Raw genomic sequence first — 14,590 nt, forward strand, 5'->3', positions numbered from 1 at the left:
AGTAAGCAGCAAGCTGTAGTCGTTATGATACTTGGAGTAATCCCTTAAAGGACCACTGTAGTGCCAGGAAAACATACTCGTTTTCCTGACACTATAGTGCCCTGAGGGTGCCCCCACCCTCAGGGTCCCACTCCCGCTGGGCTGAAGGGGGAGGAAGGGGTTAAACACTCACCTTTCTCCAGCGCCGGGCTCCCTCGGTGCTGGAGACTCTCCTCCTCCTTTCCAGTCATCGGCTGATTGCGCATGTGTGGCAAGAGCCGCGCGCGCATGCAGCCAGTCTCATAGGAAAGCATTCTCAATGCTTTCCTATGGACGCTGGCGTCTTCTCACTGCGAAAATCACAGTGAGAAGCGCAGAATCGCCTCTAGCCGCTGTCAATGAGACTTCCTGGATGTCCAAAGGGGGCTTCCTGGATGTCCAAAGACATAAGCTTCCCTAGGCTCTGTATGGAAGTGCTGAACGCTCCCAATCGAGATGCATTGAGTCAATTGTGGCAATGGCCAAAGCCTTCTAATGTTTTCTTAAGGGGCGAGACCTGCGCACCAACAAATAAGGTAGGTTTAAAGGCTCATTTAAAAATTTTGTGCGTGGAAGCTAGGGGTGTGGATATCTAAATCGTCCCTATATCATTCTAACTTTGGGAATACATGTTAGTATTCCTAACTTTAGAGTGTTCCTTTATGTGTTAAAGGAGTAATCCATGCACCATAACAACTTTGTGCAAATTAAGTTGTTATGGTGCCAGAAGGACCCCGGGTTCACTGTTACCTTAAGGGGTTAAACCGTCCTCGAACGGTTTAACCCCAAAGTTGCTTCCAGCGCCAATCTCAACTCCCCCAGGCTGTATCCGGCTTCTGATATTTTAGTTTCAGGAAGCGCAGTGCGCCGCTAGTCAGCTAAGACCAGACGCTTCCAGCCAATCAGTGACTCCCCATTCACACAACTAGCCTGTTATGATGCCTAATCTGTCCTGCTAATGCAGGCTTCCCCAAACTATTGCCCTCCAGATGTTGGTGAACTACAACTCCCATGATTCTGTGAATTAAATAGATAGGCTGAGAATCATGGGAGTTGTAGTTCAGCAACATCTGGAGGGCCGGAGTTTGGGAAGCCGCCTCTAAGGTGTGTGTGGGTCTTGTGTCTCCCTGTGTTTTGGATTGATGTGTATGCTTAGAATTGTATTATGTTTATGCTAGGAGAGATGACCCGTAATAATCTCTAGCAAATGTATTACAAAATAATTGTCCCTGATTCTCTGATAACCCTAACCTCTATCACAGAGATGTCACAAGAGAAAACATATACTTCCACTTCCTCATCCAAGTGCTTGCACGTCATATGACCACTGAGGCATGTTAGACAAGTCTGCATCTCCTTCCCAGCTTTGGCATCTAGAGCCTTATTGACTAAACAGTGAATGGAGCTGCCAGTTAGCTGATAGCATGTGGAGTGATTTATGGAACTACGTATCCTGTACACTCAGCTCTCATTAATAGGCACGCACACCACTTCAGCTCATTGAAGTGGTCTGAGTGCAGTGTCCCTATTGCACTTTGTGCTGTAATGTAAAACATTGCAGTTCCAGAGAAACTGCAATGTTTACAACTAAATCTGCCTCCAGTGTCTGTCTCCCAGACAGCCATTGGAGGTGCTTCCTGCATCCAAACGGACCTCTGGTCCGGTAACTAACGCTGGACGTCCTCACTCTCTGCATGAGGACATCCAGCGTCAGATTTTTTCCCCATAGGAAAGCATTGCTTTAACCCCTTAAGGACCAAACTTCTGGAATAAAAGGGAATCATGACGTGTCACACACGTCATGTGTCCTTAAGGGGTTAATTGCTTTCCTATGGGGAGGTCCAATGTGCGCAGGACATTTGCTTTCAATGAGCATTAGCGCCCACTTGTCGCGGGACGTCGGAGGAGGAGCCGCTACCCAGCGCCAAGGGATATCAGCACTGGGGGAAGGTAAGTAGATAAATGTTTTTTAACCATTTATTCACATGGGAATGGGGGAGGCAGAGGGAGTTATAGTGCTAGGAATACAGATTTGTATTTCTTTAAAAATGAAATGTTACAAAATACAGATTAAGGAACATTAAAACACGGTTTCACATTTTACAAGCTTAAAATCACCTGTCTCAAAACAAAATCTTGGCCCTGTTAAATCTCAGGCATATTAGTTTACTATAAAGATACGTGTTTTACTACATATGTTTTTGTCTTTTGTAATTACCAAAGCACTACCTGATAGCCAATATACAATCATGGTTTCATAGTCATGATTTACAATAACAAATTATTACTCATTTTCTGTATATAGTTTACAGCACTGAATTTTTTAGTTTGTACGTAAATAGGAGCATGTGTTTGAGTGACTATGTGTCTTTGACAACAAAAATAACAAGCATGGCTTGTTTTTCCTTTTTTATTCTGTTTTCACTGTCATTTCTTTTTCTTATTCCATCCACATATCCATATCTTTTACTGGATTCCCAACGCGTTTTTCCTTTAACCCATCACCACTCTTTCACCACTCCTATTCTGTGCTTCTCTTAATCTGTCCTTCACTTTTCTCGTTTTTCGTCCTCCCTTACTGCATATTTACTATCATGTCCAATGCCTTTTCCATCACAAACTTTCTCCATCCCCAAAATATCACACACTCTCCTTCTCCATTTCTTTCACTGCTATAGCCAAACAGAGGCAGAAGTCAGTAAGTAAATATCCATGGATGTACCGTGCTGTGTTTGGTATTCTTTGTGCCCTCTATATATTGCATGTTGTGGTGTTTTGTGTGTACACGCTGATGTTGTGTTAGTAGCATTAAATATATATTACATTTTACAATATTATTTGAACATGTTAGACTACGGACTCGGTGCTAATGGGGGATACCCAGATTGTTTATGACGCAAAAGTAATGAATAAAACATTAACACATCTTTTATCTTGCAGACAGAGCACATCCCCCCATACGATGTGGTTCCTTCCATGAGGCCAATCATTTTAGTTGGGCCTTCATTAAAGGGATATGAGGTGAAATCTCCGGGGATTAATATATCCCTTCCCAGCCTACTATAGATTATTACTATTTATTTTTTTGTCTGTAACTGTTTTAGTTCCAATTTGTATGTCTCTTTAGCATCACTTCCCATTAAGCTCTATTGTTTTTTTCATTTTCGGCACTTTTTTTGATTGGTGATTTTCCTTTAGTCTCCAGTGTCTATGTTCTTCTACTTCTGTTTTTTCTAGAGTTCCTTTCTAGAATATTTTTTATCTCATCTGTTATCAGTTCTGTTTCCTCTTCCTTTTACGAAAGTGCTGTGGAATAAGTTGGCGCTGTATATAACTACCAATAATAGTAATAATACTGTATCTTACATTTATTTTTATATAATGCCTTCCACGTTGTGTTCCATCAAATCTCTCCATTTCCTTCGGGATTCTATTTGCTTTTTCTACCATGTCAGAACTCTACTCTACCCCCATTGAGAACCATATCCTAATGCATTTGTTTCCAAATACCCAAATTTTTACATTTGTGCCCGTCCTTTGCTTGCAGGTCACAGATATGATGCAAAAAGCTTTGTTTGACTTTCTAAAGCACCGGTTTGATGGAAGGTATGAAATTCTACTAATTGCATATGATCATTTTATAGGCATCCTGTGGGTCCGTTAACAATAATGACTGTGAAGCTGGATATCAAAGCATCGACAAAATAAGTAATCGTTATAGGGGCCTGTCCTTTAAATAGTGTGTTGTAGTGATTTAAAAACATAGTGGAAACATTTAAGTCAAAATAATAAAGTTAGTTAAAAAAATCAGTTTGTGAAGTTGGAAAATTCCTCAAGTGTCTTTGTTGGCCTTTATTTTGCTAGTCGGCTGTCAATTAACTTCTTACTGTTTAATGCATCAGGTAGCAAAGTACACACCATTTAAAGTGGCACTGTCACCGTCTGGGGACTCTGCCAAATTTGCAAAGTCCTCCAAAGGTGACATCACCACTGGAGGTCTGGTGGCCTGGGTAGGGGGGGGCAGGTAAAGGTGAGATTTACTTACCTGAAGTTTCCAGTGGATCCTCTTCAGAGCCAACATCACTGCTGTACAGCATTGAGGTCTATGGAGGATCCCACCATCACTGCTGACGGTTGTCGGGATTGACACTTAGAAAAGGTCCTGAGTCTCAGAAAGTCAGGCGGAGGAGAAATACACTACTTTGTCTCTTTATATCTCTTTACACAGTGACGATGAACATTTCATAAATATTATATATTTATGAAATACTAATATCTCTGGAGGGGAGGGGGTGGCAATGCCGCTTTAAAGCTACTACCACAACCATAATAGTTGTTTAATTGGCATATAGAGTGGTTTCATTTTTAATCCAGTAGATGTAAAGAAAGTTAAAATGGTGTGGTTTAACGGTTTTAAAATGGTTCACCTGTTTACCAAAAAAAAAATCTAAAACGTGTAACAGCCATGGTTTGCTTATGATAGATCTCAGTTGAGGTTGTTTTTTCAGCTGTTCGCTGTCAGACTTGTACAGTCTTCAAGTGTCACTTACAGTGAACCCAGCATCTAAATGAAATGCCTAGGGGACATGTAGTATTGTGTAAAAAAAAAAATCAGGCCTGGGTATTAATAAATGCAAGTTCAATGTCAGGCATATAGCTGATGCCAGTTTTAAGCCATTAATAGGGACAAATGTCCCGATGTAACATTGTTTGAAGTGTGGCAGGAGTGAGGGTCAGTAAGGAAGAGGTATAACCTGTATTTGTAGGAGAGGCTGTAAAATTTGCTCAAACCTAGTTGAATTTTCTTCATGTTAGAATTCTGCAGGTGAAATGAGGGGGGTTATATGCCCTACTTAAACTCACTGAGTCAGCTTTTTTTCGTACTAAATAGCTGATTGTGTAGGAGGGTTAATAGACGTACTATAACACGCAGGGCACAGCTGTGCATGTTTGTGGTAAATTCCAGCCTGTGTAAGAAGGGCTGGAGGTTCTGTTTAATCCCACAAATGTGCAGTTTAATTCAAGTCACATAGTTTGAGAAGTCACTCCATCCAAGTCAGTATTATTAATATTTTTATTGGTATTAATATAGCGCCAACTAATTCTTCAACCCTTTACAACATTATGATGTGGGGGGGGGGGGGGGGATTTTAAATAAATGAGACAATTACACAGTGACACAGGAACAATAGGTAAATGATGGCCCTGCTCAAACGAGCTTACATTCTAGGTCACAATCCCTTAAAGTTAGGTCTCTAATCATTCACTAGTTTGTAGAGCACACCTAGGTTCCTAATTACCGTGGTTAATAATAATAACAAAGTATTTAACCAGGAAAGGTACATTCAGATTACTCTGGTTTCCAAGTACGTCCTGGGGATGTTACCTTAGCCCAACATCCAGGGGTTGTTACTATCACCCAATTTAATGGTACTCATTTTATCTACCTCGGAAGGATGAAGGGCTGAGTCAACCCTGCCGGGATTTGAACCTGCGACCCAAGGGTTAGAACAGATTCTGCTGATGCATTAGCCCACTCAGCTATTTCACCGGCATAGCCCTAGTTCATCCCAGAATACAGTGTCAATAATCTGTAAACCAGAACCACAAACTATATTCTTATTCTCTATAATATTATTCTATATAATCTTTAGCCTAGGGGGTCAAAGCGGGACATTTGTTAATTATGGACGTAAGTCTTTAGATACGTTTTTAAATAATAATAGCCATAATATTCGCTGAGCTGCTATAAATCTGTTGAATCTCTGATAATCAGTTATTCTTTTTTTGATTACCAATAGTATACTTACCTAAATGTTTGGATGTTGATGTATCCTACTTGCTGACTCAGTTGAGTAATGGGGTAGATGTCTGGTGCTTTATGGTCTCAGGATTGTGATTTCATAGAAATATACACTGCTATGTAGGTTTTCTAGAAGACCTCAAAAGAATATAGACATAGGAAAAATCAGATCCTGCAAGGGACAATTTTTAAAGGAATACTCCAGTGAAACATTTTATATATATATTTGTGGTCGGGGCAATATTGCCGTAATGGTTAGATAACACATAATTAGCAATAAACGTCTTACTCAATAGCAGTTGTGGTGTGCCGGAACCGATGATGTAGTAGGCATGTAATAAAGAGGGCAAAAACAAGTGTACCATACAACTATATTCGTTCAACAATTCCTCAAAATTACTTGGAGAAGTCACAATATGCCTGACAAATCCCTAACCGGTTCCAGTATAGATAATGTATAAGAGGATGATTGCCAGTGTCCCATGCCGGCGGTTGCCAAGTCCGGCCGTGATTCGTGGAGTAGTCCTGGCTTTAAGGGATGCCGGACTAACTGTGTATACTCTGCGAGATGAAGCACCTTGCAGAGGTGGTAGGTAGAGACTGTCCCCCAGTGACTTGGGAATTCAAGGCATACGATTTATACAAAGCTACCATTAGTATGATCCTTATAACGTACCGGCAGGCTAGCTATTGCCAAGTGGTGAAGAATTTAACTAATGAGGGTGACAGGTGAGGTCCTGCTAGTTGTCAAGCAGCATGAGAGGCTCTATATATGTGTTGGCCTGCGGGGAGGTAGAGGCCACTGAGACGCGGGTGGCAGGGTGATGGCCTCTCGGAGACTACTAAAGAATAAGATAGAATGGGAGTGATAGGTGAGGCCCTCCCTATGCAACAATGCAAGGCGAATAACTATGCAGTGGGCCGATGGCGTTGTCCTCCGAGTATGAGGGGTACCTCCGAGTATGAAGATGGGACCACTAGACTATGGCATAGAGGCCAGAAACCTATCCTAGTGGGCACCTAGATCCCTAACAACCGGTACTATCTGCTAATAGTGGACCTCAGCGTGGGCCGGATCATGCACCCATGGTAGAATGGTGTCCGAGAATGTATGCCTCTGCATGGCCAGATTGTGGATCCATTTAGAATAGTAACTGAGCATGTATGCCTCTGCGAGGGCCTGATCGTGGACCCATATAGAAAGGTGACTGAGAACGTATGCTGGATCGTGGATCGTAATAAGTGAAAATGACCTACCCCCCCCCCCCGTTGGACACAAGGCAAAAAAGGCAAACACTGCAAAGAAGGATGAGCTTCTCGGCAGGACCACGGTTGGACAAAGTGTGCCCCCAAGAGAAGCAACCCGAGCATGAACCATAGAGGAGGGAAACCGAGGAGGGTATAGGATTATGGCCAAAAAAAACCCACAAAATAGCGACCAACCCGGAATGACCAACAGACAAGAACCAGCAGGCGACAACGGAGAAGGAACAGAGACCCGGCAACCAGAGCACGAAACACGCTAGCGACCATCATGAAGGCGCAACCAAGAGACCCAAAAATGCACAAAACGTAAACAGGGCACAGGGTAAACCAGACGAGCATTAATAGGCAAAGACGACAGCAAAACGCAAAGCAGTCCAAAAAAAAAACAACAAAAAAAACAGCCCCACCCGAAGGCACAGCAACCCAACCAGCCTGGAAACCTAGGTAAGAGTAACTCGCCCGGCCAACCACGACCAACTACATGCCCAGCCTTAAATATATAGTGTAGATTGAATTGGCTGTATTAGTCCAGTAGACAAGATGCCAAAATACCAGAGTATTGCAGTATGCAATGATACCTTTTTTTATTGGACTAACATAATATTTTAACCCCTTAAGGACCAAACTTCTGGAATAAAAGGGAATCATGACATGTCACACATGTCATGTGTCCTTAAGGGGTTAAAGACAAGCTTTCAAGAGTTTTCCTCTCTACCTCAGGTCTAAAGCAATACTGATCAATTTGATAGAGTTTAACACTTAAAACAACTGATGTTAGAAAAGTGGAGGTGGGGGGGAAGGGGGTCTCATAAATAGCAGAAGATGTGCCTGAAAGTGAAAGGTGGAAATTGTCTGACAATAGCCAGAAAAAAGTAAATAAACAGAGGATAAGCTAGTTAAAAAGAGAAAAAAAACAGCATAGCAGAGCATGCAAATATATAGTTGCATATATGTATGTATATAAATTGATTAAATAAAGGTGAAGCGAGAATATTAGCCAGTCATCCTCTGTGCCCTGTAAATCAAGAGGGAAATTTAATATATTAGCATTTTGAGTGCAAAACGTGGACATCCCGCATGATATTTATTGTTACAAAAAAAAGCTCACTTAGTTGTATTCCTACAATTCCTGTTAAAAAGAGGCACAAGGAAATCTGTGCACCTGAAGATTTTCAAAGGGATATTTATGTGTCTGTTTTTACTTAAACCTAATTAGTATATTGTAAAGCGGTACATAATCTGTTGGCGCTATATAAATGGCAATAATAATAATAATACATCCTAAGCATTGTGCATCTTAGGCATCATAGATCAGGCCAAAACAAATGGGTTTCCTGTCTGCAATAAGTGTATGCAGGGAGGAGAAGCAAAAGGGCAAACTATATGGTGAGGCCAAGCATTTTACAACTGGTTAGATTGTATATGTTTCAGCATTGCAAAAACACTACCAATAGCATACATTATCATCAGATTTGTCAACAAAGCATGTCCGGATCATTCTCTTTTGACAATATGTAGTTTGTTCTGAGCCAAGCTATTGACCTATGGTTTTGTTTGGTTCCTGTCATCTACAGAATCTCCATCACTCGTGTTACTGCTGACATCTCTCTAGCCAAACGCTCCGTTTTGAACAATCCGAGTAAACACAATATCATGGAACGATCCAACACCCGCTCCAGTCTTGGTGAGATTGCAACAGACAAGTTGGGTTTATTGATAATGGTGACCGCACAGATTATTTGGGGTGTGCAATAATTTAACCTCGATTTGTCTTGATTTACTATATTATGGATGCACTTTTAAAATAATTTTTACAAAATATTAAAACACCAAAAAATACACTGATTAGCCACAACATTAAAAGCACTGACAGGTAAGGTGAATAACATTGATTATATCGGTACAATGGTGTCTATCCAGGGGTGGGCTATATTACTCAGCAAGTGAACAGTCAGTTCTTGAATTTCATGTGTTGGAAGCAGGAAAACTTGACAAGCGAAAAGATCTGAGTGACTTTGATAAGGGCCAAATAGTGAAGGCTAAATGACTTGGTCAGAGCATCTCCAAAGCGGCAAGGAAGGACAAACGGTAAACTAGCATCAGAGTCATGGACACCCAAGGCTCATTGATGCACGTGGGGAGCAAAGGCTATCGTGTCTGGTCCAATCACCCAGAAGAGCTAATGTAGCTCAAAGTGTTGAAAAACGTAATGCTGGCCATGATAGAAAGGTGTTTAGAACACACAGTGCAATACAATAGCCGCAGACCAGTCAGAGTGCCGAAAGCGCCTTCAATGGGGACGTGAGTGTCAGAACTGGACCATGGATCAGTGGAAGAAGGTTGCCTGGTCTGATGAGTCACATTTTCATTTAGATCAGGTGGATGGCTTGGTGCGTGTGCATTGCTTACCTGGGAAGATATAGCAGCAGGATGCACTATGGGAAGAAAGCAGGTCAGCAGAGCCAGTTTTATGCTCTGGTCAATGTTTGGCTGGAGAACCTTGGGTTCAGGCATTCATGTGAATGCTACTTTCAAATGTACCTCGTAACTTAAAGGATCTGCTGCTACTGTCTTGGTGCCAACCACAAGGCACATTCAGAGGTTTTGTTGAGTTGATGCCTTGATGCATCAGGGCAGTTTTGAAAGCACAAGAAGGACTTACATGATATTAGGCAGATGATTTTAATGTTGTAATGTGGCTGATCAGTGTACGTCATATATAACAAAAAATATATCTATATATTAAAAAATATCAAAGCATTCAAATATTTTTTCATATCATTTGCAAAGCGTATTCAAAAATATTAAATTGAGGGGGGCGGGGCCGGGCCGCCGAGCGGAGCGGTCGCAGGACAGCTCAGCTCCTGCAAACGAGAAAACTAAAAAGCCTATAACAAAGAACCCAAAGCGCTATACTGACCCAGGTCTGCGACTCTCGATGGAGGAGGGCTGCCGGAACCGGGGAGAGGCTTGCTCCCTGAGTTCTAGTCCCCCGGAGGGGAGTGCTCTGCAGCAGCAAGCAGGAACTTCCCTGGCGGTGAGTGGAGTGGACGGCCGCCGCTCCACTATCCTGCCTACCGGAGCCCAACAGCCAAGCTGCGCACAGGCGGACCCGGCCCTGGTCCCCCCCTCTGGGCCGGTGGGGTGATCCCGGTCCACACTCGACGACCCGGATCGTGAGGCTGCGACTGAAGTCGAGATACCCGACCACAGCCTCCAAAATGGCTGACGCCACGCGCGCAGCTACTACGAAGAGAACTCTGTGCTTCCAAATGCAACAGCCTCTACCTATGAATCACCTGTACCTCACCTGTACCTCCGCAGTGGAGAAATCCCCTCAGGTGCGCAAACTCACCTTTCTGCAGCACTCGATTTCTGCATGCTCTGCAACCACGAGGCAAATTTAAAATGGCCGCCACACAGGAAAACTTTGGGACTCGTTTGGATAACTAGTGCCGGGAAACGGGGCACCGTGAGTCCAGCTGACCTAAACTACCTACCACGCGTAATGCCCTGCTGGCCTGGACTGGAGGAGGAGAGCGGGACTATCCCGGTTTGGAAGACCTGAGGTCTACTTACTGGAGCAGAAAATGTTGAAGGAGAAGGGGAAGAAACTGTCTCTGGCACTGAGCTGACCTGACGATCCGGCCTACGAGTGGCATAAGCTTTTTGTTATGATTTATTCCTCCTGAGTCATGTTATTTTTCTATAAGGCTAACCAGAGTTTTATGTTTATAAGTTATTACTACTCAATGGCTTTATACTCTTACACCTTACTCTACAGCACTAGACATATATTACTCTGCTATGTTTAATCTTGTAATCTACCTTCTATATGCAGCAACTTAGAACAACTCCTAGATAAACAATGTTGGTATATATAAAACTGTGTAGTATCCACTAATGCCTAACTATTGTCCAGCTATGTCAAAACTGTTTACCCTAGCTATGGTGACAGAACCTACTATCACCGATTGAATATATGTGCAACTAATTTTCTATAAAAATGTGCCTGATAACCAATTGTCCCGCATGTTAAGCGGAGTAAATGCTTGGGGACTGCTTTCGGGGCACCTCATGCCTACCTGTAACCCTTTATGTGCACTACAAAAATAAAGAATTTAAAAAAAAAAAAATATATATTAAATTGAGCCCAAAACTAAATGATTTACTTGGTAACTTTGCAACCGTTAGAAAAGACGAGCGTCCACAAGGCACTTCTACAACTTTTATTCAACCCTGTAGGGCAGGGGTAGGCAACCTACGGCACTAGTGCCATGCACGGCACTCGAGGTGTCTTTCCACGGCACTCAAGGCTGCTAGAGCCAAACAGGGTCTGGCCTATCAGGAGTCTCAGTGAAACTTCAGATATCTGCTAATACAAAGAGGTAGTGAAGGACAATCCTCAATTTATGCATTGCAGCACTTAGAGGAAGTGATCTCAGGTCACTTCCTCCCAGCACTTGTGAATGGGAATCCACACTGTAGTAGAGCAGCCCACAGCTGATGTTGCAGCTCCTGTCCTTGACCTGTACCTGCCCAGGCTGGTCCCCACTGGAACCCAGGGAAGCCACCCACACTGCTAGATATACACAGACCTGCAGAATAAGCCTCCCCTCATACAAATAATACGAACAGCCCACACACAAACATACACACAATCCCCACAAACGCAACACCACTAACAATCTACATACATGCACACAATCCCACATGCAGCCTCTCACGTGCAAAACCCCAAACAGCCCCCATACACTACCTAACACACAATGTGACATATCCATCTACACACAATTCCACAAGCAGCCCTCATACACAATACCATAAACTACTAATGAACATATACAATATAATAGCTCATATACGCACAAATACAATGATACAAAGCAATTACAGTATAAATAACTCAAGCAGAATACGTCAGCACACACACCTCAATTTAAAAAAATAGGATCGGCAGGGCCGTTTGAAGGAATTTGGGGGCCCCAAGCAAAATGGACATGGTGCTCCCCCCCCCCCCCCGCACGCAAAGCCTACAAGAACCACAGCATAGCCATACAGTTTAAGTTCACCCACACTTTATATAAATAAAAAAGGTTTACAGTGCAAATACTGCTGTTGCATATAATGTGCATAAAACTTGAACATTTTCAACAATTGAAAATTCCCTGTGTTCTCCTCATCTTCCCTTCTTCTCACCCCCCTCCCTGTGTTCTCCTCACCCCCTCCCTGTGTTCTCCTCATCTCCCCTTCTCCTCACTCCCTCCCTGTGTTCTCCTCATCTCCCCTTCTCCTCACCCCCTCCCTGTGTTCTCCTCATCTCCCCTTCTCCTCACCCCCCTCCCTGTGTTCTCCTCATCTCCCCTTCTCCTCACCCCCTCCCTGTGTTCTCCTCATCTCCCCTTCTCCTCACTCCCCTCCCTGTGTTCTCTTCATCTCCCCTTCTCCTCACCCCCCCTCCCTGTGTTCTCCTCATCTCCCCTTCTCCTCACCCCCTCCCTGTGTTCTCATCTCCCCTTCTCCTCACCCCCCTCTCCCTGTGTTCTCCTCATCTCCCCTTCTCCACCCCCTCTCTGTGTTCTCCTCATTTCCCCTTCTCCTCACCTCCCTCCCTGTGTTCTCCTCATCTCCCCTTCTCCTCACCCCCTCCCTGTATTCAACTCATCTCCCCTTCTCCTCACCCCCCTCCTTGTGTTCTCCTCATCTCCCCTTCTCCTCACCCCCTCCCTGTATTCTCCTCATCTCCCCTTCTTCTCACCCCCTCCCTGTGTTCTCCTCATCACCCCTTCTCCTCACCCCCTCCCTGTGTTCTCCTAATCTCCCCTTCTCCTCACCCCCCTCCCTGTGTTCTCTTAATCTCCCCTTCTCCTCACCATCCCCCTCCCTGTGTTCTCCTAATCTCCCCTTCTCCTCACCTCCCCCTCCCTGTGTTCTCCTAATCTCCCCTTCTTCTCACCTCCCCCCTCCCTGTGTTCTCCTCATCTTCTCACCCCCCCGTGTTCTTCTTACTCTCCCCCCCTCCGTGTTCTTCTTACTCCTCCCCCCTCCATATGTTCTTCTTACTACTCTCCCCCCTCCCCATGTTCTTCTTACTCCCCTCCCAGGTGTCCTTCTTACTCCCCCGCCTATGTTCTTTTTACTCCCCTTCCCTGTAGCGTGGCCGAGCTCAGGGTGCACTTCCTGTCAGTCTGGCCGGGAACAGGAAACTAAATCTCCTGTACTGCGTGGTACCCAGCCGGACTGACAGGAGGAAGAGGAGCTCGGCCACGCTACAGGGAAGGGGAGATGACGAGAGAGGCAGTGCTGCAGCCGCCTGAGGCTCTCTATAGAGCGCTCAGGCGGCTGCAGCCTTATAGAAATGGCCGGCCCTGCTTGGGGGCCCAGGCCAGCTCGGGGCCCCAAGCAATTGCTTGGTTAGCTTGCCTGGTAGCAACGGGCCTGAGGATCGGCCCCCTACGGGACATCACAATCCTATATCGGCACAGTGCTGCTAAAAGGTTGCCTACCCCTGCTGTAGGGTTATAAGAAACTTTACGGTAAACTCACAACACCATGTACGCCAGTGAACAGAACTGTTATGTAGGAAAAAAAAGTTACAACACTACCACACACCTCTATGTTTCGTTGAAAAACTTTATCAAGGGAGGGGCGGGGCCTGACTGGGATGGCGGCTGGACGCCTTTTCAGAGAGCTCCGGGCAAAATATTGATTTCATACCACTTGCCCGTGTTCCCGGCGCTCTTTCTGGGCCAGCTGTGCAGCTTGCATGTCCAGCGAAAGTTGACCGGCTTTGTGCGGTCCTTGGCAGCCGTCCAGACTAAGCCCTCGGCGGGCTGGGGTGAGGCCTAGCGAGCAGTGTGGAGGGGAGAGGCGGCAAAATCCTCCCACCACGCACAGCCAGGAGACACCCTTCCTTCTTAACATACTTGTGTACTATTAACATACTTGTGTACTATTGTATTAAAGCGAGAGATAACAGTATTAAAGCGAGAGATAACAATATTAAAGCGAGAAATAACAGTGTTAATGCGAGAGATTACAGTATTAAAGCGGGAGATAACAGTATTAAAGCGAGAGATAACAATATTAAAGCGAGAAATAACAGTGTTAATGCGAGAGATTACAGTATTAAAGCGGGAGATAACAGTATTAAAGCGAGAGATAACAATATTAAAGCGAGAAATAACAGTGTTAATGCGAGAGATTACAGTATTAAAGCGGGAGATAACAGTATTAAAGCGAGAGATAACAATATTAAAGCGAGAGATAACAGTGTTAATGCGAGAGATAACAGTATTAAAGCGAGAGATAACAATATTAAAGCGAGAGATAACAGTGTTAATGCGAGAGATTACAGTATTAAAGCGAGAGATAACAGTATTAAAGCGAGAGATAACAGCATTAAAGCGAGAGATAACAATATTAAAGCGAGAGATAACAGTGTTAATGCGAGAGATTACAGTATTAAAGCGAGAGATTACAGTATTAAAGCGAGAGTTAACA

The 14,590-nt window shown here is 44.1% G+C and overlaps 1 protein-coding gene across 6 annotated transcripts in view; it reads left to right on the top strand.

The window, feature by feature from the left end:
* The window catches only part of CACNB1 (calcium voltage-gated channel auxiliary subunit beta 1), a 78,194-nt gene that overhangs the window by 53,813 nt on the left and 9,791 nt on the right, over positions 1-14,590 (top strand). For 4 of the 6 annotated variants that reach the window (XM_063455793.1, XM_063455797.1, XM_063455794.1 and 1 more), the window contains 3 exons: positions 2,959-3,039; positions 3,566-3,624; positions 8,662-8,771. In XM_063455793.1, coding sequence (XP_063311863.1) covers positions 2,959-3,039; positions 3,566-3,624; positions 8,662-8,771 — 250 coding nt within the window. Of the gene's footprint in view, positions 1-2,696; positions 2,717-2,958; positions 3,040-3,565; positions 3,625-8,661; positions 8,772-14,590 lie in introns of all 6 variants that reach the window. The other 2 variants (XM_063455795.1, XM_063455798.1) reach the window with 1 other exon arrangement.

This window comes from Pelobates fuscus, chromosome 5 (genome assembly GCF_036172605.1).
Source record: "Pelobates fuscus isolate aPelFus1 chromosome 5, aPelFus1.pri, whole genome shotgun sequence".
NCBI lineage: Eukaryota > Metazoa > Chordata > Amphibia > Anura > Pelobatidae > Pelobates > Pelobates fuscus.